Genomic DNA, 24,500 nt, shown 5'->3' on the forward strand with positions numbered 1-24,500 from the left:
TATACTCTCACCTTACCCATTCAACTTGTATGCAGAACACATCATGCGACATGCTGGGCTTGACAAATCCAAGGCTGGAGTTAAAATCACAGGAAGAAACATTAACAATCTCAGATATGCAGATGACACCACATTGATGGCTGAAAGTGAGGAGGAGCGGAGGAGCCTTATGACGAAGGTGAAAGAAGAAAGTGCAAAAGCTGGGTTGCAGTTAAACCTCAAAAAAACCAAGATTATGGCAACCAGCTTGATTGATAACTGGCAAATAGAGGGAGAAAACGTGGAGGCAGTGACAGACTTTGTATTTCTGGGCGCAAAGATTACTGCAGACGCTGACTGCAGCCAGGAAATCAGAAGACGTTTACTTCTTGGGAGGAGAGCAATGACAAATCTTGATAAAATAGTTAAGAGCAGAGACACCACACTGACAACAAAGGTCCGCATAGTTAAAGCAATGGTATTCCCCGTAGTAACCTATGGCTGCGAGAGCTGGACCATAAGGAAAGCTGAGCGAAGGAAGATAGATGCTTTAGAACTGTGGTGTTGGAGGAAAATTCTGAGAGTGCCGTGGACTGCAAGAAGATCAAACCAGTCCATACTCCAGGAAATAAAGCCAGACTGCTCACTTGAGGGAATGGTATTAAAGGCAAAACTGAAGTACTTTGGCCATATAATGAGAAGACAGGATACCCTGGAGAAGAGGCTGATGCTAGGGAAAGTGGAGGGAAAAGGAAGAGGGGCCGACCAAGGGCAAGATGGATGGATGATATTCTGGAGGTGACAGACTTGACCTTGGGGAAGCTGGGGGTGGCGACAGCCGACAGAAAGCTCTGGCGTGGGCTGGTCCATGAAGTCACGAAGAGTCGGAAGCGACTGAATGAATAAACAACAAAACAAGCAATGAGAAAACTCGGCTAAGAAAACCTGGCATTTTTATGAGCTTTCTCAGAGATTTCAGGGGTGGGGTGGGGATAAAAACCAAATGCAGGATGATAATATATCCCGGCTGATCACCTACCGACATAACAGAAGCCCACAAACCCTTTTGGTTAAACACACATATGTGTTTGTCTCTGTTGTACTTTATATTTTAATTAGTGTGTGCATGGTAAAAATGTGGCATGAGACAAATTCCTCAGATAGTTGTTGAAGGAGCTCAGCGTCTCTCACCTTGTATCTACTCCTCCACTAACAACAAAAATCCCTACTGAAACTTAGGCCTAATCTACACCAAACAGGATATTGCACTATGAAAGTGGTATATAAAAGGCAGGCGCCACACTACTGCTTCACAGCGGTATTGAAGTGCACTGACAACTGTTGGGGCCCATTGACACATACCATATGCCGCTTTCATACTGCTATATCCTGCTTGGTGTAGATTAGGCCTTAGTTGTTAAACACTGTTTTGAGTTCAGGATATATTACCATCTAACCCTCACTGACTTATTCTGGTCCTCTGATGCTGAGTTATGTTTACTTCGCCTCTGGGGATAAACAGATCAGTCCATTTTACATATACATTTGTTCACCTATCATTCAATTTTGTCTGGTTTCCATATTAATCAACAACAACAACAACAACAACAACCCAAGATCCTATGGGTTACACCCTTGTGAGATGGAAGCCTCCAATCTCAGAAGCTTCTGTGTATCCAGTGCCTTGCTGGACTGAAGCTGGCAGAGTAGGAGGAGCAGCGGAGGTGATCTTCACCTCCCTGGCCTCTGATCATTGCAGTTTTTGCTACATGGGCTTTTGTGCCTGTCCAGTGATGGCACTTCGGAAGGGGAGGGAAGGAGGGTGGAAGAGGCTCAGAATCATGCATATACTGGGCTTTTCAGTCTCTTCATCGCCCACTGGAATGCCCTGTTTGCCCTTTCTGAAGCCAATTTTCTGATGTTAGAGGCAGCCGGTGTAGTTTTTCTGCATGGCTGAGGGAGGAGGGTCCCAACACTCCACTATTGTATGACCACCCAGGCAATGTCTAGGGGCCATAGTATTGCTCTCTCAGTGTATTTTATCTATAAAAAATATGTTGATATGTTTTTAAAGCTGAGCTGTATCATACCACCTTCACAGAAGTGTTTAATTTGATATATAGTTTCATTCTGATCCCACATTAGTCCAGATCAGGTCAGTTTGTATCAGAATTTGTAAAGGCTGCAAGCGTTTCTATTCACCTCCAAGAAGAATGCCTTGGGCTATTCACCTTTTCTGGCTGCTTGTAAAAGTGAACACAGATGCTGAAGTCTGCACTAGGAAAAGAAACAAAAGTCATACCGCAATGGTGTACCTGTTGTCTGTACTTCCAGTTTTCCATTAAAGCATTGAACCAGAAGTGTGCAGGAAGCTTCCACATGAATACACCTAGAGGCACTCACCACATATTTAGTGTAATGAGAGAACTCACCCCTAGAATCAGTCATTCTGTACTTCAGCATCACATTTGTTCTGAAATTCATGTGTGTCACTTCCACCTCTTTGGAAAGCATTCTGATTGTTTACCACTAAAAACCTCCTAAAAATACCTTGTAAAAGTTTTGAAATTCTTCTGCAGCAAATCTTGGTACTATTGCTGTTTTCCTGATAAAACAGATGAATAGGTGCTCCAGCCTTTTCAGTGGAGACAAATTTTATCTCTTCGTTTCCTACCAGAAACCACAATAAGGATAGTGAAGTTCTTGCCAGCACATGGATGACTTTGATGAACATGTAGCAGATATTTTAAGCAGCAGAGGATCTATGGATAGGCACAAAGTTTACAAAAGCAATTTCAGAAGGTTTCAGAGAGACTTGGGGCGTTACTAGACGAGGCTCTAGCGCGCGTTACCTTCCGCAGTCACGTCGAGGCTTCCAGATGACGTTCACGAGGATCCGCCGTTATCCCGCGGTGAAGCCTCTTTCTCCCGACTTTAAAAAAGTGAGTTTTAGGGCGCCTTTTCCTGCTGTCCCGCGGTAATTCGGAGTACGTGTGGGAGGATGTGAGGTCACTGCGGTCGGCACTGGTCAGGAAAAGGCGTGCTAAGGGGGAGTGGTCAGCGGCTTCGGTCAAGCCACCTCCGCCATTTGCGCGCAGTCCGCCAGCTGGGGCAGCGCGGCGGAGCGGCTTTTTTTTTTTATTTCCCCAGTGACAGTTTGCGCAGGACCGGAGGACCGGAAAAGTGGCTGGTGACTCCTTGCGGTGGGCAGCTACCGTGGCCGCATAATGGCGGTGCTGTACGCTGCCTGTTAGTGTGGGTACCAGGCTGGTAGAGGGCAGAGCTGTTTGTGGGCTGCTGCCATGGCTACGGCCAGATGTGGGTTGGCTCCTTGGGATGGGGCACAGGGCACAGAGGCGATCATCGCCGCCGACACCTCAGAGGCATGATGGGAGATGTAGGCACAGAGTGGCCATGCAGACGATTGACCTCGGGTCATATGACACCCGCCACGACCCCCATCAGGAAGTGAGCGCATCAATGTTGACCCTCAACAGCACCAGCAGCACTTCAGCTGGCACTGGCACTGCCGCCGCTGCCGCCGCCAGGGCCGGCGGCGGCATCGCTGACGGCTGCGCAAGTTTGCGGTCTTTCGGACGTGCGCAAACCGTGCAGCGAGCGAAAAAAAAAGCCGCGGCAATCAGGCCGGTGTGGCTGCGCAACCGTTCTCGCGGCGGCAGCAGCACAACCGGCGCAAACTTCCGCCACAAATCGAAGGCAGGTGTGGAGCATGAGGCGTCACGGCTGAACGGGAAAAGCCGCTTTCACCGCTCCTCAACGACGGAACACCCGGTAGGTCTAGCAACGCCCTTGGTAGATTACTGGGTGATGGACACTATCATCATGGTCTCTGCGGAAATCTAGGTGGAATCAATTAATGGCAAATAAATGAAAACATACAAGGACAAAATGGTAGGATGGCTCAGGAACTTGCAGTACTTTCCTATTAGTTTACCATCATTGATATCAAATCCAAAGATCAAAGGCTGCAGATAGGGAAAAAAGTGACGGATGTTTCGTGTTTTAACATGGCTGATGAAATATAGTCCATCTTCTCCTGTAGCATTAAAAACTTAAGTAACCTTATAAACTAATTCCATAAATCTGAGTTCAAGTGCATGCACATTCACAGCTGTAAAAAACCCACATATAATTTCATTTCCCCCATTCATTTCTTCCTATCCTTGCCTTTCCCTCTCATCTTCTGTCGTTCTTAATGTCTGCCTGAGATTGTAACCAGGGATATCGTTTTCCACTCTCCAAAACAACTTCCTTTCCATATAGTAATAGAGTTCTCAGGTTCAGAGTCAACAGTAGGCTCCAAACATAAGATATTTGGGACTATATAGCTCAGTAAGTGGAGGTTTCAGGAGGGTGGGAAAGGAGGAAAATGTGTCCTTTTTCCTCTCTCCCACCCTGAAACCTCCCTCCCATTCCCACCCTGTGAGCCTCAAATTCTTCTCTCAGCAGCTCAAGATACATTACAACATTTCATTGTCCATTCCAAATTATTATCATGTTAATCTGGAACAAGTCAGGGTGGAACCCATTGATGTTTTCCATATTTCCCCCTTTTCTGGATCTTTGCACATCTCTAGCTCCACCTCTTTGCCACTAGACTCTGCCCCTTTACTACTGGGCCATTCTCCCACATAGCCGATTTTTATCTTTCAAGAATTTACAAGCCTGTGAAATCAACAAGCCATGACACCACCAGCACCTGACATCACCAAACTCCACCTGTTGAATATTAAGCCTTGACATGCTGGAGATAAGGCAAAGTTCTGTATATGGGATACAAATGGGGAAGGGGTATTTTCAGAAGGGGAAGAATGAGAAAAAAAAATCTTCATCCTGCTTCTTTTTGGTGGTAATCTCAACTAACTCTCAATAGCATACACCAGGGGAGTGGCTCAGTTACATTTCCCAAGGTGACGTTACTTCATACACTGAAATCAGTTGTCCTGACCTGGTTCTGGCTGGGAAAGATAGGAAGCACGACACAGTATTAAACATGTTGCATTCTTCTTCTGCATTACTTCCCCATGCAATATCATCACGGCTTCTCTTAGACTGCAACTAAGGCCTTTGCTAGACGAGGGGTTAGACCGGAGCGAGGCCCAGGCTCGTCCCTGTGTGTCCAGATAATGCACAGGGGATCCCAGGCTCAGGCAGGGGTCAAACCTCCCTGGCCCCGGGGTAACCGTCACCGCTTGTGGCCTGGTATTTCCCACGGTCTCGGGCTGAGCCCGAGACCGAGGGCATATAGACTGGTCTGCCACTTTCCCCGGCTACTGTAGTTACTAGCGAGTACCTGGGAAAAGTGGCGGACGGTGCGCAGCGCTCCACAGGAGAGCTGTGGCCATCAGGGCAGGGTGGGGAGATAGGGGGGAATCGGAGCCATGGGGGATGGGGGGAATCAGAGATCGTGGGGGGGGGCAGAAACTGGAAATCGCGGGGGGAATCGTGGCCAGGGTGGGGAAATCAGGGGCGGGGGGGCAGGGAACCTTTTTTTAATTTAAAAAAAACACCCTACCTTTGCTGCTGGTGTGCTCCTGCGTACCCAGCCCTTTAAGGCTCAAACAAAATGGAGCATGCGGCGGGGCTTTCCTTTACCCCATCGCGTCTGACGTGTGGAAAGGAGTGACAGCCTGCGCTACTTCTAGCACGGGCTGGCCCCTCCTCACCACCGGATTTTAAGGTAGGTCTAGCAAAGCCCTAATTGACACAATTGAAGAGAAAGCTGTTAAGTTCAAATGTTGCAACTAAACAGTGCCACTGGAGTATGATCTCCTCATATGCTGAGGGCACATCTACATGAGTGTTTCTTCCACTGTAGTAGTTAGGTGCTAAATCTGAAGTTTGGGAGAACTGAAATGAAGTGTGTTAATGTTGCAGGACACCCCCATTAAAAATTATATTGGCCATGCATACAGCACAGACTTCAGATCTCCTGCAGTTATCCCCACCTGGCATACCAATTGATGGAGGCACCAGTGTAGGTTGAAGAAGCATGGCAATGGAATCCCATGTGCCTTTCTAAATGTGACACTGGCTTGATTTTGGCCTCCTTTTGACCTCACGCACAGCTGGTGCTTACCTTCACATTCAAACCGAGATAGCTGTGCAAGAGAGAAGGTCTAAAACTTATAATATGCGAAATTAGGATGTGACGACTGGGATTTTAAAGGCAAGACATGCTGATAATCCCCTAACTTTATACATTCATTAGGTGCATAACATGCCTTGATAAATCTGTTTTGTCTAACCCTGATTATATCCATCTGATCCCCAGTTTCAGGGAGAACTTAGCAGTCAAAGCATGTGAGAATAAGCAGCACACCTTACTGTATGTACTCTCCTCTCATGTCTTCATAGAAAGGCATGACTTCAGGAAAGCCTCACACATTTCTTGGGGGACCTTCCAATGCCTTGGCTTCTTGAAGACCCTGGAAAAATCACTCAGCTGGTCCACCTGCTGCCACCACCTACTGATTTACAGAGAGCAGTAGGACTCTGTTTTATGTATTTAACAGTGTATATCAAATCCAGTACTTGGGCTGATATATGCCAGTCTTTCAGTCCACGCAGACCAGAACACAGGTAGTTAAAACATTAGACCTTTATTTATTTATTTAATTAATTTATTTGTTGAACATAAACACATCCAGAAAATAATAATACATAAGCTTCTATAAACTTACTTGATATCTCTGATCTCACTTAATTCCTCTCCATGTCTTCTAACCAACTAACCCTGACTGCTCCCACTTCTAGGGGTGGGTGCACTCACCTGCATCTGATTTGGTGGACGCTTGCTCCGTAATCCCCACTGCCCTGCCTTCTGCTTGTCAGGTGGCGTGAACTCCTTTGGAGGCTTGGCCCAGAGAACGTTTGGCAGCCGTCCACCCTCACTGCCCAAATTGTGTGCTGCTCCCCACTGCATCAATGACAGCCATAAAGTCCCCATTTATGCAAGCGTAAAGGCATGAGCGCTCTTGTCATAGACACAGGGGGGATGTGTGCAATTTCAGCAGTGAGGGTAGGCAGCTGCCGACTGCTTCTAAGGGCCTCGCAAGCACTCAGACATGGGTCTCTGCTTGTGCCAAATGCACCCGACGGGATCCCGGGGGGGGGGGGGGGAGTTTGTTAATCTTTTGACGCAGTCGGGTGCTCACAGCATCCCTATTTATAAGTCAACAACAACAACAACAATAATAATAATAATAATAATAATAATAATAATAAAAATGTATTTCTTACCCGCCACTCCCTCTGAATCGAGGTGTAGAACAACATCAAATACAAAAATACTATAAAATACATAAAACTGATTAAAAACATATAAAACTAATATGTTATTAAAATAACAGCCAGACATCTTAATATTTGTCTGGGTATGCCTACCGGAAGAGATCAGTCTTTAAAGCTTTTTTAAATTCAGAAAGACTGTTAAGTTGACGAGTCTCCTCCGGCAGGCCATTCCACAGTCTGGGAGCAGCAGAAGAGAAGGTCCTCTGGGTAACAGTTGTTAATCTAGTCTTTGGTAGCTGAAGTATATTCTTCCCAGAGGACGTGAGTGTGTGGGGCGGATTGTATGGGAAAAGGCGATCCCGTGGGTCACCTGGACTCAAACCATGTAGGGCTTTAAAGGTAATAACTAACACTTTATACTTCACCTGGAAACTAATTGGCAGCCAGTGAAGTAATTTTAAAATTGGTGCAATATGGTCCCCCCTAGGTGTACTGGTGACCAACCTGGCTGCCATATTTTGAACTAGTTGAAGTTTCTGGACTAGGCACAAAGGTAGCCCTATGTACAGTGCAACTCAACTATTTCTCTCTGTCATCTTACCAACTGTCTCTCTTTATCGTAATGTCTTCTGGCTCCCCAACTATCTCTGATTCTACTCATTAACTGACTTCCCCAACTAACAGTAAGTCCACCCATCATTATATTTCGGCTCCTGCTGTCAATCGTTCCTCCACTTCTTCCATTACAGCCACTTCCCAAACATATTTTAAAAGAATTGGCTTAATTTGAATACGGCGACTGCTAATCAGAGCTGACTTTTAATCTATGGTTTTGCTTGCTGCGGGCCTGGATCTCCGTGCTGCCTGCCTGCCTGCCTTGCTTTCTGCTTTGAAATTTAATTTCCAACTTAACTGGATTTTTTTTTCTCCTTTTCCCCGCTCAAATGTTGTATTGCTTGCATGTGTTGTATTACAGAAAATAGACCACAGGGAAATTAGATGCTATTGCTGGCTAAAATAAATAAATAAAGGAAGGAAGGAAGAGGGGGAAATGAAAGCAGAGGGTTGTTTTTGCACATGCCAGCTCTTCTCCAACATTTCATTTGTGGAATACAGCTCAGATTATTAATTTCTTTTCTTTAAATAAAACTGGCCACGGAAGTGAGAGAATTTTCTCTCTAATTATGCCCCATGTGTTTCAACTTTATTTGTTTTATAGTGAAATCAAATTCCCTTGCTGAGACTGGAGAAGCGAATATTTAATATTGACTTTGCCCTGAAATAATTAACCTGCAGTGAGCTAGAAAAAAGTTGTCAAACAGGATACTTCTTTGCAGCCTTCCCTTATTTTTAACTGTGCTTAATATCTGATCCTTGGAGATCACCCCTGTTCACATAACCACTCACTTCTGATCTGTGGCTTGGATTCCAATGAGTCAGGCATGGTTCTGATGCTACCAAACAAACTGACGTGGCCTCAGTTGTCAGGGAAGCTTGAGGGATGGACACAAAGTTTATTTATTATTCCTTATTATATTTCTATATCACCCCCTAGCCAAAGCACTCTGGGCAATTTACAAACATATGGTGTTGTCTTATATGATTCAGACCATTCGTACATCTAGACCAGTATTGTTTATTCTGACTGGCAGCTTCACCTTCAATGGCTTAGCTAGAAGAGTTTCCCAATCCTGCTACCTCAGATGCTGCTTATAGGAGATAAACAGGGGCAAAACCTTTGATTAGGGATGTACAATAATTTCATTTCGGATGGTTTGTGACCAGAACTTGCGTCATTTGTACCCCCAAATGCAAAATTGAGTGCATTTTGAGAACAAAGCTCACACTTTTCTGCGCTTATGATGCTGTTTCAATAAAAATGTGTACTTTGGGAAAAGGTGCACACAGTTTGGTCAATGGAAGAGGAGTGCAAATTTCAGTACACACTTTTTTTAAAAAAGTGTACCCAAATGCATACAACAACACCAACAAATTTAAACAGCGACAACATCAAAGCTTGTAATTGGGAATGGAAACGAAGCAGTCTGAACTTCAAGGTGGAACTTGGAGAACCCCAGCAAGTCAATCTTTGCTGATTCTCCTATCCCTACCTTGGACTAAAGCTGAGCCAAAATTGGTCAGAAAAGAATTCTCTGAAAAATTCTCTGAGAATTTTATTTCTCTGGTTTCCCCAAACTGTTGGAGAATTTTGAGGAAGGAGCAGGGAATATTTGTCGAAATGCCCCACACTATTTCACCACCTACAAATAGGGTGTAGAATGAATTTCAGGTGCAAGTGTGGATCCATGACAATATATTTCAAGGTAGTGAAGCAATGTGCTTGGCTCCTTCTCCTTCCATTCTTCCTTTATCCACTGCATGAACTAACAATATAGTTGGTGTTAAATCAGTTGAAAATTCTTAGAAGAGAATTTTAGGGGGTGGGAATCTGAGATTATTATTTTAAATCGTTAGAGAAGTAACCTTCTCCCCAGAGAATATTCAGTGAATTCTACTTCCCTGTCCCCATTTTTCAGGATAACATTTTCACTGAGCCCTACCTTTGTTCTGCTGAACACTAGTTGCTGGGGAACAACATTGAGAAAGGGAGATGGTGCTCATGTGTTGCTTGACATCTGGTTGTCCTCTACAGGAAACAGGAAGCTGAACTATATAGATCTAGGGGCTGTTTACATGTTTTTAAAGCCCCACAGTTGCTGCATGGTGCTGTTGTGTTTGTTATATGATGCAGCAGCCACTGCGGGTTTTCCCTGCAAAGCTGCGCATTGGAAAAGTCAGGGTCTTACCCCGACTTTTCCCATCAGCGCGAGATCATTATAGCTGTTCTGCTGTCTGACCTTGTTCTAGTGTCACACTGGGGGCATTCCCAGGTGGAAGGCGACCTCTGATTGGTTGCCAGAATCTGGGCAAGGGCAGGGGGCTTGCCTGGCAAGCCAACTGGCAGCCAGAAATAATAATAATAATAATAATAATAATAATAATAATAATAATAATAATAATAATAATATATTTCTTACCCACGGGGAACAACAGCAAGCACAAAATACTAATTAAAACATAGTATACACTGTTAAAACACATCCTAAAAGTATCCTAAACCCCATGCTGCCTTCTCCTGTTAAGATTATTCACACCTTGCAGGAGTGATACTGTTGGGTTTGGCAATAGAGCATTGCCATCATGGTGCCACGAAGGCAGGGTCCTAACCTGGTCTAGCTGAGCTCTTCTTCTGCTTTTTTGTGCACTGAGACTGAATAGTCAGCCTCCTCCAAACAAGATAGGGCAAAGTTCTACCTTGGTGATTACTGGTGTATCAAAACAAATATGAAGTAAGATAACAATCTACAAGCCAGGCTAGAAATCATCAAGGTTGCAATGAAATGGTGGTCGGTAAAGTAAATGTGTGTCAGACATGATGGCAACAACAACAACATACAGTTCTATACAGCCCCACAGCTGAAACTCTCTAGGTGGTTTACTAAACATTAAAATATTCAAGACTTTATACAAAATTTAAAACCGTAGAAACATACAACACAAAGGCAACATATATCTAAAAACCACATTGAGCAATCAACCATGATAATGGTTTCCTGTTGTAGTAATAACAATAACAGTAATGCAACAAATATATTAGATGCAGAACAGAACTCTCAGAAAAACTGTAATGAAAGAGAAAGAAATGCCTAATTTCTAGCCAAGATCATTTTTATTTTGCAATGGCCTGATTTTATTATGTTGTTTGAAAAGTAGGCCTGTTCTACTTCTCTGTTAACTCATATATATATATATATATATATATATATATATATATATGTGTGTGTGTGTGTGTGTGTGTGTGTGTGTGTGTGCACGCACGCACGTGCGTGTTGGGTTTCCCTATCTGATTGTTCCTAGAGTGTGTCTGACAGGGAGGCATAATAAAACTGAGAAACGACATTGCCAGCTCTTGGAGAGCTGAGAACTACTTCTGTGATAATTATCTGGCAAGAGTTTGTTTATTATTTGTCAAGAGCAAGGACACTGCAAAATTAGGCAATCAAGCCAGAACAAGCTGGAGAAAGATCTGCAACAGGAAGCCACTTTCTCTGATAATCCCATGGAAGGAAAGAGGAATAATATTCTGGGTCAAGGCAAGGGCTTTGTTTCCCCCACCCCCCATGCATCCTCTCTTCTACTAAGACACTGCTGTAGAAGTAGAGTTGTGTTGGGTGAGAAGTTGAGAACACTCATTAGGCATACCAGTGATTAACTAATTTAGTTAAGGAGGACATAATTTAGTTAGCTACAAAAAAAACTCTCTGGAAGGATCTTGTCCATGATGATCAAGGAGCTGGACACAAAGACTCAACAAGAGCTGTTAACCCTGCAAAGGACCAGAGGAGACTGAGAGTCTTATGGATAATTGCCAGCCCCTCCTCTTCCTGGTCTTCAGCTGGGTCATTGCTTGCATCTGAATCTTTTCCCTCTACTCAGCTCAATCCAGATGATAGCACCTTCCAGCAGTCAAGTGGGTACTCCTACAGTAACTCTGTTGGTCCTGCTAAACAGCGATAACAAGTACTACAAATTAATTAGTTAATTAATTAATTCCAGTCCTCTAAAACTACAAGCTGCCTGCAATCCAGTCTGAGTTTCAATATGGAAGGCAGAATGGCCTCTATGCATATGTAGTGAAGCTGAGGATGGGTTGGGGGTGGTCATCCTCAGGCCATATAGACGTCAGTACACAAGTGCAGAGATATGTAGGACATCAAGGGTGGGTAATATCATTCATCCTGTGATGCAGCAGAAATCACAGTGAATGAACAGCAAGGATTGAAGTGCTAGAGCCTCTCTGTGCTCAAAGTACCATTAATTATTATTGGTGTATGATTTATTTTAACATTTTATTTATATCCTGTTTTTTGGCCCAGATAGGGCCCAGCACAAAACGGAATCCTCATATCCAGAGTGAATTTCAACATTTAACAGAGTTCCTAGTTTTGGGTGCCATTGGTTATTCCTTGTTAGATACCTCTATGGCCCTTTCTACACCTAAGGATTATCCCAGGAAAATGGAGGGATTGTCTCTGCCTGCTCCTAGGATCCCCTGAGTGTCATTTGGATGCACAGGGATGATCCCGGGTTGATCCCGGGATAAATGGCTGATGTAGACATGGCCTATGCCTTATATACTTTCAGGACATGGACCATTTTTCTTTTCTTTTTTGGGGTTAAGATTCCAATTGAACTGGATGATGACATCTCTCCCCACTCCCCCACTGGTTATTTTTGGCTCCAAAGAGAGTACTTCAAAAACTCTTAGCAAAAAAGCTATGTTGTGGTATGTTGTGTGATGGGTGAGAATCGGACTGCCTCATAAAAAGCTATCTTTTCAGTGAACTTTCAGTGAAAAAAACCAATCAAGGTGTATTAAGGCTCCAAATTTGTACAAGTGTATATGAAAACTATTGGGGTGAAATACTGTATTATTATTATTTATTTATTTATTTATATAGCACCATCAATGTACATGGTGCTGTACAGATTACACAGTAAATAGCAAGACCCTGCCGCATAGGCTTACTGGATATGATGTCGCAGCTGCTGCAGGTGTCCTGTAAGCTTCAGGTGTTTGCTGCTCATGTGTTAAATTATCCTTTCCCCCAGCCACAGGCATAAACATTAATCTGTATGGCTACCCAAAGGTTTTACAACCTCAGATCTCAAATGAGAAGCATATCATCATACTTGGCAGGTATGGGCAAAAACAAATAAAAAAGAATCCAAGGCCAAATGCTCAGCCAATGCAAATTAATGCTCATTTCTATACTTCTTTATACCAGCTGAGAAGCTAGAAAGAAAGGAAAAATAAAATCCTTGCTGGAAAATGAAGGAGAAATGGTGATAGTAAGCAGGCATGTTGCAAGGTCTCTTACTGCCTGAGGTGAGAAAGAAGGTGCACTGCTGGCACTGGTGCATTGCACCCCCACAACCCCATCCCCTTCCTGTGCCTTCCTTACTTGCTGCCACATTGGCTTTATGGAGAGCCATGGAGTTGAAAGAAGTGGTCGTGGGGGGTCTCGCCTGGGCTTCTTGAGACCTCATGGGGCTCCCATGGCTGTTCACAGGGGTCTCATGAGACCTGGGCGAGCTCTTGTGAGAACTGCATGGCTGTTTCTTCTTCAGTGAGGGAAAGAGAAGATAGGCAGCTGCTCTAGAGCAGTGGTCTTCAACTGGTGAGATCACTCCTGACGGGTCGCAGCAAAGCAGTTGCCATCATGTTGGTATAGAGAAAATTGTGAAAATGGGTCCCATGTTCTAGGTTGGGTGTCCAAGTTGGGTTCTGGGCCTGGACCAGTTAAAGACCACTGCTCTAGAGAATCCTACAAACTGCTCTCTTGCTGTGGCAAATAGGTCCTCCTATTGGAGGGGGAGTGGAGTGGTGCGGTACAGCACAATGCAGTTTGCTGCTCCTCACCACTCTGCCACCTGATGCGAGTGACTCAGACTGCTTAATGGGTAGGCCAGCCCAGACAGTAAGAGAAGGTATTTGTTTTGTTCATTTACTAGTGAATGGTTCCCATTTCACATAAGTCAGAATAGCCCTTAGTTCGGTCATGGGGGGCAGGGCACAATCTGGTCTTAGGACCAAAAGAGGTTGACCAGCCCTCTGATGTAGAGAAGTAAAGATGAATGCAATCTATAAATGGTTAACATAGAATAGATGGTCTGTTCAGCATTCAGTCACAAGGCATTGTATTCTGTACATTTCTGTATATAAACTGGTTCTACTAATAGGTATAGATCACAAATAACCAAAGCTGTAAAGAGCTTTTTCATAGAGGCAAATGTGTAGATGGCATCATAGGACCATTGCATCCTATGAAGTGAACATTTATTCATCAGCTCTGTTGCCTCTGGCCAGGCAGGATTTGCAGAAAGTGGGAGAGAGTGGGCAGGCATTGGTAGAGCTTCAAAAACTTTCAAAATCTGTTCTAACAGATATGAAAACAGAATGAACTGAAAGAAATCAAAGACAATATTCAGTGATGGTTCTAACACAATACTCTGGAAGAAACTATTGTCTGTCTCAAGCCAAAGTGAGCAAGGCAATGGATCCGATGCATCAACCTTCTTGTTGGATGATGGAGATGATTTTTTTCCAGACCTTTAAAGTGGATACAGATAGCACACTCCACAATGACATGCATTCATTACCGTGATATTACCGTCTTTGCCCATGCACAAACTGGGCAAATGTATGCTCTGCATGCACATTTTGGAATCCTGAACAAAACAGGGTTGCTGATTGTGAAGATGAGTCAGTGTGCAAAGGGAATGTACAGAAAATCTGCATAGTAATTAGAGATGTGTGAATCAGCAACACTCAAGCTCAGTGAAGTTCTCTAAATTCCATCTTGAAGCTCATTTTGAGTCCGCATCAGATTGTGAGCTTTGGGTGGGGTGTTTTGGGGGGGATTCTGTTTGCATTTTTTCATGTTTATTTTTCCAAATTTACCCATCTGTTGTGTGCATCTTTGAAATGTACACATTCTTCTCCCATTGATTAAACTGTATTTGTGCATATTTTTCAAAAGCACACATTTCTTCATGCTGTCGAATACATTTATTGTTGTTGTTGGTCTGCAAATCACATTGCAAAATGTACGGACTTCAACCGCAGACAGCATCCGAGAGAGTACGTGTTCAATTTGGAAGGTGTGCACTGAATGAATCCAGATAAAAAACGTCTCAAATATCCCTAAGTAGAGCACATTTGCATTCCCACACACACACACACACACACACACAAGCGCTCAGGTGTGTGTCTGACCTGGATCCCAGGATTGCACACTTTCCCCCTGCATCCGCCATTAATGCAGCAGGGGAAATGCACACTTTCCGGAGGCTCTGGTGGAAAGCACACTGACCCCCACTCCCACTCTAAAGGCCCTCTTAATGCAAGGGTGCCATAAGCATGGCAGTGGGGAAATGCACGCTTTCCAGAGGCTCCAGAAAGTGTGCATTTCCCTCCCGTGTTAATGGTGGTGACCATTAACACAGGCCTTATCTAGATGAGGGGTTATCCCGGGCTGATACTCGAGATTGCCCCTGTGCATCCAGATGACGCACAGCGGATCCTGGGCTCAGGCAGGGATGAACCCTCCCTTGCCCCGGGCACCACTGCAAGTACTCACCCCACAGGCGCTGGCCCACTGAGGCCTTTGCTAGACCTACCTCAAAATCCAGGCGTGAGGAGGGGCGAGCCTGCGATGCTAGTATTGCGGGCTGTCGCTCTAATCCACACATCAGGTGTGACAAGGGGAAGGAAAGCCCCGTCGTGCCCGACATTTTCTTTTTGGTTTAAAGGGGCCGCTGTGCATGAACGCTGGAGTGGCAAGGGTGAGGTTTTTTTTAAAAAAAGATCAGGGCAGGTTGGGGGAGTGTATACATACACACACACACACACCTCACCCTTGCTGCTCCAGCGTTCATGCGCAGCAGCCCCTTTAAACCAAAAAGAAAATGTCACGCCTGACGTGTGGATTAGAGCGACAGCCCACAATACTTGCATGGCGGGCTCGCCCCTCCTCATGCCCGGATTTTGAGGTAGGTCTAGCAAAGGCCTCAGTGGGCCAGCGCCTGTGGGGTGAGTACTTGCAGGCCAAGCATTCACTAATTTTGCCCACCCCTACTTAGGAACATAGGAAGCGGCCTTATACTGAGTCAAACCCTTGGTCTATTTCAGGCAGGATTCTTTCCTCTCCCCACCTCTCCCTAATGGGAATTGCAATCCAGCTCATCTAGAGGGTTCCAGGTTTGGGATGTCTGATCTAAGTCCTTATTTGCTGAAGGTTATGCTGGGCATGTTCTTTCACTGTCACAAATAAGATGCTTTTCTAAATAAGGGATTAGTATGTACTCATCATTCCCTACTCATGATTGTTTACAGGTTCTTTAGATGATATCATGACCCTCCAGTTTCACTTCTGTTTTAAAGAGCACTTTCAATGAGTTTTTGTTAGAGACGGGGAAATGTGGTTGTGAAAGTGGAAGAAAATGCTTTTCCATGTGTGTATTTGTGTTATTCTGATATATCACAGTGCCACCTAGAGGTTATGAAGTGGAAAAGCAGGAAAGGAAACATTCCTTGTGTAGTACTTAGATCTCAATTCTGTGATGAAAATGAAAGTAAATACAGTAGATTAACAGCCTTGTGTAGAAAAGACCAATACTGCATTTTTCCTGCTCTAAAACAACTTGCTGAAAATGCTGGTTAAAAAACAGAAGCAAAATTGGAGGGTCATGATGTGATCTAAAGAACCCATAAACAACCATGTGTAGGGAATGACAAGACCATAATAAATACACAGTGTAGGGGGGGGGGGAAACCTCTAAAAGCGAGGCTTTAAAATAATTGGGTTAATTCTGTTTTAATTTCCCAACAGTAAAATTCAGAGTATCAATGGAGTTGGTCCTGAAATTATGTTCCGATAACTAAGACCTTGTATTGAATTTCCTGGGGAAGTTGTGGTTGGGTCCACCACCCACCATTCTTTCTTCTTTTAACAGCTCCCCCATGTTTCATGCTGCTTATGTTGCATTCTTCATTTCACAAGCACTTGGCAACAAAGCTTAGGGGGAGATGGGTGAAGGCAAGAGGATAGAATATGCAATTCATAATCTGTTTTTTAATGATCTCTTAATTCATGTATGGTTTATGTTTTCATTGAGCAAATACAGCTAGATCCTTAGACTGGCAACTCAAATGGGTGATATTAAAAGGCCTTGCTGAAAGAAGGTTTTTGTGTTGCTTAGACAGGTATTTTCATCTGGTATTTGTTCTCTTTATCTGGGACTAGCATAAAGCATGCATTTGTGTTGCCTAGACACAGAAGAGAAGCAAAGCCTCACCCCCACCCTACCTCACCTCTGCTGCCACCCCTGGTTTTCGGTATTTATCTGGGCTCCTTTCTGAATTCCTTCTATTCAGTACAAGCTATTCTTCTGAAGGCTTTTGTTTCAAGCTAAGCAGAGAGCTGAGGAGAATAATACTAATACGCAATGGTGTCCCTCTATGTTCCAGTATTTGGAGCCCTGGGAAACACAGAGGTCTAGGGAAGAGAGGTGCAGGGCAGTATGTTGCATATATTTCACTGCCTATGTAATCTGGTTAGAACAAGATTTAGCCCTTTTGGTTGAACTCTTCCCCCTGCAGGTGTTTGCCAAACTACTGTGAACATGGAGGAAAATGCTCCCAGTCCTGGATGACGTTCTACTGTGATTGTAGTGAAACTGGTTACATGGGAACGACCTGCCATAACTGTAAGTAGATCGCATTGTGAAGGATGGTTGTGTAGAGAAAAACGTGACAAAGGAACATGGGGGTAGCAGAACAGCAATCCATTCCGTGATATGAATGGTGTTTTGTGAGAAATGGAATGTTACGTAGTTTAGCTTGCTGCCCCGTCCTACGCAAGTTAGAAACAAATCTCACTTGGTTCAGTGGCACTTATTCAGAAGTTGGTATGCATAGGATTGCACCATTCACCTCTGTCTCCATTGTGTAAACTTTCCTTAGCTATAGCAGTGGGCAAAGAAGTGGAATCTTTCCTCTTCCCATGGATCCATCTATGGGTCTATTACTGGATAAAGAACAGGAAACAGAGGGAAGGAATAAACAGGCAGTTGTCACGGTGGAGAGAAGTGATGGGGTGGGGTCCCCCCAGCAATCTATATTGGGACTGGCACTATTTCCCATAATGTTGTGCCTAAATGATGTGAAGCCAGGGTACTTAGCAGAGCTATAGCCGGGTTTGAAGATGACAACAAATTATGCATTGTGGTGGAAACCCAAGCAGACCATGGAGAGCTGTTAAAGCAGTGTGAGGGACCTCTATTCTGAGCGCCACATGAGGACCTTTGCCTATTCAGGCAGAGCCCAGCCTTGATTTAAACCCCATTCGCTTTGCAAACCCTGCCTACTTTGGCTGCAGTTCAACGTGCCAGCTATTGGGGCATAATAACCAGTTACTGGAGCACAGCCAGTAGGGAAAGCTTTTGTCTCCACGCCTTGCTTTCTGAGCTTCCAGGTAGCTTCTGGCTGGCCACTGTTGAAAAGAGAATGGACCCCAAATGGACCCTTGCTCCAATCCAGCAGGGATCTTCTTGTACTCTTACGGAGTGCTCTGTACTGGTGTTGCCGCCAATGGGCTGCTTGATCTGAAGGAAGAGGCGTGCTGTGCTTGCGAAGGTAGCAAGACTCCAGATAGACTAGCAGTTTGTGAGGACTGAGCAATATACTAGAAGGCTTTTCTCTCAATATGGAAATGGCCACTTGCATGTCCCATTTCTTTGCAATGGTGTTCTGCTGACTTGCCATGCACATGTGTAAGTGTTAAAAGTTTCAGACCTCTACTGTCTTTTCTCCAAGCCCGGAAAAAGTTACGCAAAATTTGGTCGTCAACAAAAGCTTGGCAGAAATAGGTGAAAAAACTTCTCATTCAAATATTTGAATTAAATAGGCATATTTCTAGACTATAGCCTTAGCTAGACCTACCTGATAGTCCGTGACGGAGGAGGGAAGATCTCGCTTTGCGATTAATGCGAGATTCCTCCTCCGTTTACGGGTAAGGCACAACAACCTCAGGAAGAGAGGTGTCTTGCCAGCCATTTTTAAATTTTTAAAGGAAGAGGAGCGCACAAACGCTTGTGCGCTAAAGGTAGGTGCTTCTTAAAAAAATAACTTCATTTCCCCGCTCCCCCCACCTTAGCCCCGATGGGCGCAGCACTCCCGGCTCTGCGCAAGGAATCATACGGAGCTGGGTCAAACCGCGGCAACAGGCCACATGTTCCACGGTCTTGGGCTCAGCCTGAGACCACGGAAAAAGCAGGCCCAAAGTGGAGGGCTCTATCCCAGGGCAAGGGAGGGATGATCCCTCCCTGATCCTGGGATCCCCTGTGCGTCATGTGGACGCACAGGGACGATCCTGGGGTTTGCCCAGTGATAAAGCCCGGTCTAGCTAAGGCCATAGTCATTTAATGCATTTCTCAGAATTAATGGCTGTTTCCCACTTTCTATGCTGCATGAACCGTGTCTCACCCTAAAAAAAAAAAAGTATTATGATTTAGCAAAGTATTTTTGTCTTTCATTGTGAAAGCAATCTGTGGATAGCTGTGTTTGAACGAGACCAAGGTTAGAATGTTTTAGGCCTGAACTTTCGCATGGCAAGGCAATTTTGTTTTATTACAAACAGAGGCATGTTTCTTTCAAAGTAATACTTTGAAAGGGAAGATCACCACAATTCAATTTTTGCTACCTCCAAAGTACACTCTCTTTTTATGAATCTGTCCTCCCAATGCAGAAGGAAAATTCAGTGCTGTGGTGCTAGGAATAGCTACTGCTATTCTGCAAAACCTGCTGGAAACCTAAACTGGGACATTCAGTTTTATTGTCTCCGAGGTCTCTCTCTGAAGAATTCATTCTTTTCTTCTTTTCCTGAACTATTCTGTTGGCTCCATTTTCCCAACATGCAAAAGTTCTCTGAACCACCTGAGGAGGGGGTATTATATGTACATGTGAATTAACATAGTTAACATTATATGATATTATATGTACATGTGAATTAACATAGTTAAAGCCAGTGGTTAGGTCTATTTTTCTGCTTGATCCTTTGTTGTTGTTGCATTTTTTTTCCTGTTAGATAAGAAGAAGAAAAGCTCAGAATTGGTAGAGTCTTTAACTTATGGCCCTCCAGATGTTTTGGTCTACAACTCCCAAAAATTCTTCACCATTGGCTCTGCTGGCTAGGGCTAATTTGAGTTGTAGGGTGAAAGATCTAGAGGGCTACAAGTTGCCCACTCCTACTCTAATTTTTAACGTTGTGGACCATTTTACTGCAGTGGAGGCTTTAGGCAGTGTCAAGTGGATATGCTGGATCAGGGCTTAACGTTCAAGACTGATGTCATGTATGCCCCCAGTGCTCCAGTGTTGGGAGCAGGTGATGCAGGAAATCAATCAGAAACAGATTCTGATTCAGAAGATGCCGAGCTAGTGGGGGAGGAAGTTTACATGGAAGGGGCTCCAGCTGCGAATGTGCCCCTCCCAGAGTCTGTCTCCTCAAGGCCAGATCTTATGCTCTCAGGAGACAGGGAGTCAACTTCTGGGGGTGAACATTCCAAAACATTACTAGATGCTAGGAATCGCTGGAAGTTAAAATGTTCAGCGAGATTAGCAGCAAAGAGACAGTCAGAGAGATTGCGTGAGAAAGCGTCTACGCTCCTTCCTCCACCTTGAAGCTTGGGACATTTGAAAAGCCTTTTCTGTCCTTTGAATGGTCAATTGTTTTGCTTAGTTTGTATAGCATTGCCTAGGGGGGATTTTCCCATAAAGGTGCCTAGTTTGTGTTACAGAAGTGTTAATTGTTTGCAATAAAGCTTTGTGGATTGGCCTAAAAACTTTCCTTGGTTTTGACTCCTTGGGGACCCTTGAGCAGCTCCAGCCCAAGACAACTATTCACATGTCTTTATTTGCCACTTTTTACATCAGTTAATAATACATCTTTTCCATGGTATGAATTTTGAACTTCATCGATGTTCTTTTAAAATTATATATTCTTTCCTGAACTGCACATTTTGTGTACGATTGAACATTTTTCAAAAGCCTTGATACCACCAGAAAATGCTATTTTAAAAAGCCTGGATAGTATCAGAGAACCTACCAAGATAGGTATACCTGGCCTCTGAGAAATTTGAATTCTAGCTTGTTTCTCAAGCTAGAGGTTCCGCAGCCCCGGAAAAACTGGGCCATAAGCGAATCCGCTTATGCCGGCTTAAGGCAGGTTTTAGCGCGGCCTGACCCCGGAATCCCCTGTGCGTCATCTGGATGCACAGGAGGGAAACCGGGCCTCACACCGCGCTAACGCCTGGTCTAGCAATGGCCCAGGTGTTCAGACAATGTCTTTCTCCATGCTTCTGAAACCCTCAATTATTCCTGTAGCTCCCTGTAATGTCTCTTAGGCCAAGGGGCATTACAGGCCTGAACAGCATGGTTAATATTGTAGTGAGTGACCTGCAGTCTAGTCCTATGGGCTGCTCTGGAGGCAATGCACAATACATAAAGGTACCTTAAAAAAGGTTGTTTAGTAGCACAATACATGAAAATAATATTAACTTCCAAGGAGCTGCATGACACACTGTCCCATTCAAGGCCTGCACCAAGAGAGCTATGAGGACTGGCTTCACTTAGGCCTTTTGCAAGAGTGAAAAATGGCAGGTTCTCTTAAAGTTATGTACATCACAACTACTACCCACTCTAGCCCTAAATATATTGCATTGATGCTAAATCAACTTCACAGCCCTATTTGCATTTCCCTAAAACAAAAACACACCAGGAGACTGGATAGCAACATTGGACTACACTGCAAAGTTGTCATATTCTACCCTACTCACCCACCTCAGAAGATGCCCTACCTTGCAGGGCTGGTTTAACCCACAGTTCCTCTGCCACAGCCCTGCCTCCTGCAACAGGAGTATAATAATGATGGACTTTATTGGCACACATTGAGAGGCTAATTTTTATTTATGTATTTATTTTAAATGTGGTTAAAACACACCCAGACAATGGGTATGTACTTTAATCACTGCTATGGCTTCATTGGCTAAAGCATTGAAAGACAGGAGCAAGTGAGTTCCAGACAAGTGAAATGGGCAGAACAGTGGTTGCATGTTTGAACTCATATCTTGGATTCTATGAGGGCTAAGATGTGCTGCACTTTTTTAAATATGGAAAGCTGGGAAACTGGACATTATGGTTCATCTGGGGGGAGTAATTGCCCCCCTTGTCCATTCCCGTGGATACCCATGGATGCTGTTGCCCCTTATAGGGGCAGCAAAACCCTCCCCCAGACAAAACCCTCAGGCAAAAGAAGAAAGAGGCTGTGCTACAATTCCTACCATTGGTGAGCCCTACCTGTGAGAAACTGTTAGAGAATTTTATCTCCCCCTGGAGAAATTCAGTAAAAAAGAAAAAGTGCCCTCCAATTTCTCTGCCCACAAATAGGGTGGAAAATTTCAAGAAGTCATTTACATACAGCTCTAGTTTTCCTTATCAGTTTTAAGGGGGAGGGCAATGCACCTTGGATGCATTTTGTTCTTCTCACCCCCATCCTATACTTTATATTTCCATAAAGTCATCTTTGTAGCTCTTATTTCCTGAGACACCTTGCTTTTTCATCCTCCTCCCACCCGCCCAATTCACTCTTCCTACTAACCATACCTTCTCCCCTATATATTATAATCTTTCAGTGGTTTAACACATAGCTTTGCCCTTAAGTTCTGAAAGATATCAACAGGTCCAAACATCTTGCTATGAGATATTTAACAAAGTTACTACAATTCCTGATATTTGACTCAGTACATGCTAAATCTTGTACATACAAGAAATATCTCTTAACAAGCTTTCTTTGCTGCCAGAGGGATGTTCCTTACAGAAAAAAAGCGGGGAAAGAAGTGTCAGGCAATTTCCAATATCTCATATGCAGAATATTAAAGTTGTTCTATAAATGGAAACTCCATCCCACAGGAAATGTCAACATTTCAACATTCATTTTGGCTCCACATTGAAATAAAATACTTAAATGTAGCAATATTCTGAACTTTCTACTGTGTTAAGTGTCCTTTAAAAGATTAAAATACTTCATTTTTTAAAAAAACACAGGCAAAAACTTGTTCCTTACCACAATTACAGTTCTGAACGGGAATATTTTTGATGGGGATGTTTTGATTGTTTCCACACAACAGAAATCTAATTGTTCTGAAAGAAGTTACACATGTATCTAATACACATTTCTTTGGCTTGGACCAGCTGCATCTGTGAATCTTCCGATTGTTAAAATAAAAACGTTTCCCAAGGAGCAGCCAATAGTGTGTTTTATTTAAGAATAGTATGTGTTACTTTGTAACTGTTACTTTGTTTAGCAATATAACAGTGCAAACAAATACCTTTTCATCTACTGTTTCGTAATAATGTCTCTTCATAATGGGACACTTGACTGCTGTGAGAAGAAGCTTAGGACAGTAGACAGACAATAATTGCATAATTGAATGAACTGTTTTACTGGCTGTAATATATAGCCTATTAGGTTTTTTAAGCACATATGCCTTTTAGTCAGTTGTGAAGTACCAATTTAAGTAGGGGTGGTATAAATGAAGTGCTCACAACACACTTGGTATCGTTAGAGAAAGAGAACTCAGAATATGAAGGTAGTTTTCTTTCTTTGTTGCTTGGTCATGGTAGAATTTCCGCCATATACACTGCAGTCCCTCTGCTAGTGCCTATAAATATAGTAAATACATACATACATACATACATAAATACATCCTACTGTTACCTGGGATATGAACCAAAGGGTACTTATGGCAGACAAGCATAAGTTGAAATCCAAGGGATGTGTAGGCTTTGGATTTGGATGTCCACTGGATGCATCTCTGGACCTTCTCCACTTTTAAAAAGGGGTGCAGATGTCTTTAAGTATCCCCCCATTGTTTTGCAGCATGTTAAAAAGAAAGACTCATCTCTTTGGCATGCTCATTTTCAGGGTGAAGGGAGGTAGTTTATTTCATGCATGTAATCTGCATAGGATTGTACATGAAACCACTACAATTTGCATGATTGCAGTAGCCATGAGTCCATTCACTATAACAGGCCGAAGTTCACAGAGATGGTGCTTCCACAAAATCCTGCCCAAATTGTCATCCTCCTATTTACCCTACTGGATGTTACTGGAAGCAATCTTGCAGAGGCTCTTCAGTTGTGGAATAGGCCTGAGGTCTGAGTTCCCAGGTTCAGGGAACGAAGTTATGGGCCCTTTCTACACCTAAGGAATATCCCAGGAAAATGGAGGGATCATCCCTGTCTGCTCCCGGGATCCCCTGTGTGTCACTTGGATCCACAGGGATGATCCCGGGATGATCCTGGGGGAAAAGGCAGGTGTAGAAACGGCCATGGACTCTGAGGAGATGGAGTGGAGCACTAATCCTGAATGGTCCAACTACCCCAGAAGCCCAAGGAACAACAACACATCTTGCCACCACCTCCCCAGCCTGAGCAAGTCATGCTACTATCATCCTCAGAGTCCATGACTGAGTATTTTAGCCAGGAAACCACAACAGAGGTTGCACTCACTCCCAGCACTGCTGGAACCAACCAACTGTTGCTAAATCAAGCAAGGCGTTTTGAACTACAATAGGTAGAGCTGGCC

At 43.9% G+C, this 24,500-nt stretch overlaps 1 protein-coding gene across 1 annotated transcript in view; it reads left to right on the forward strand.

Annotated features, from left to right (window-relative positions):
- The window catches only part of CNTNAP5 (contactin associated protein family member 5), a 417,358-nt gene that overhangs the window by 233,900 nt on the left and 158,958 nt on the right, over positions 1-24,500 (forward strand). The window contains exon 11 of the mRNA XM_063116699.1: positions 17,459-17,565. Within this exon, the coding sequence (XP_062972769.1) occupies positions 17,459-17,565 (107 nt within the window). The remainder of the gene's footprint in view (positions 1-17,458; positions 17,566-24,500) is intronic.

This window comes from Elgaria multicarinata, chromosome 2 (assembly GCF_023053635.1).
Source record: "Elgaria multicarinata webbii isolate HBS135686 ecotype San Diego chromosome 2, rElgMul1.1.pri, whole genome shotgun sequence".
NCBI lineage: Eukaryota > Metazoa > Chordata > Lepidosauria > Squamata > Anguidae > Elgaria > Elgaria multicarinata.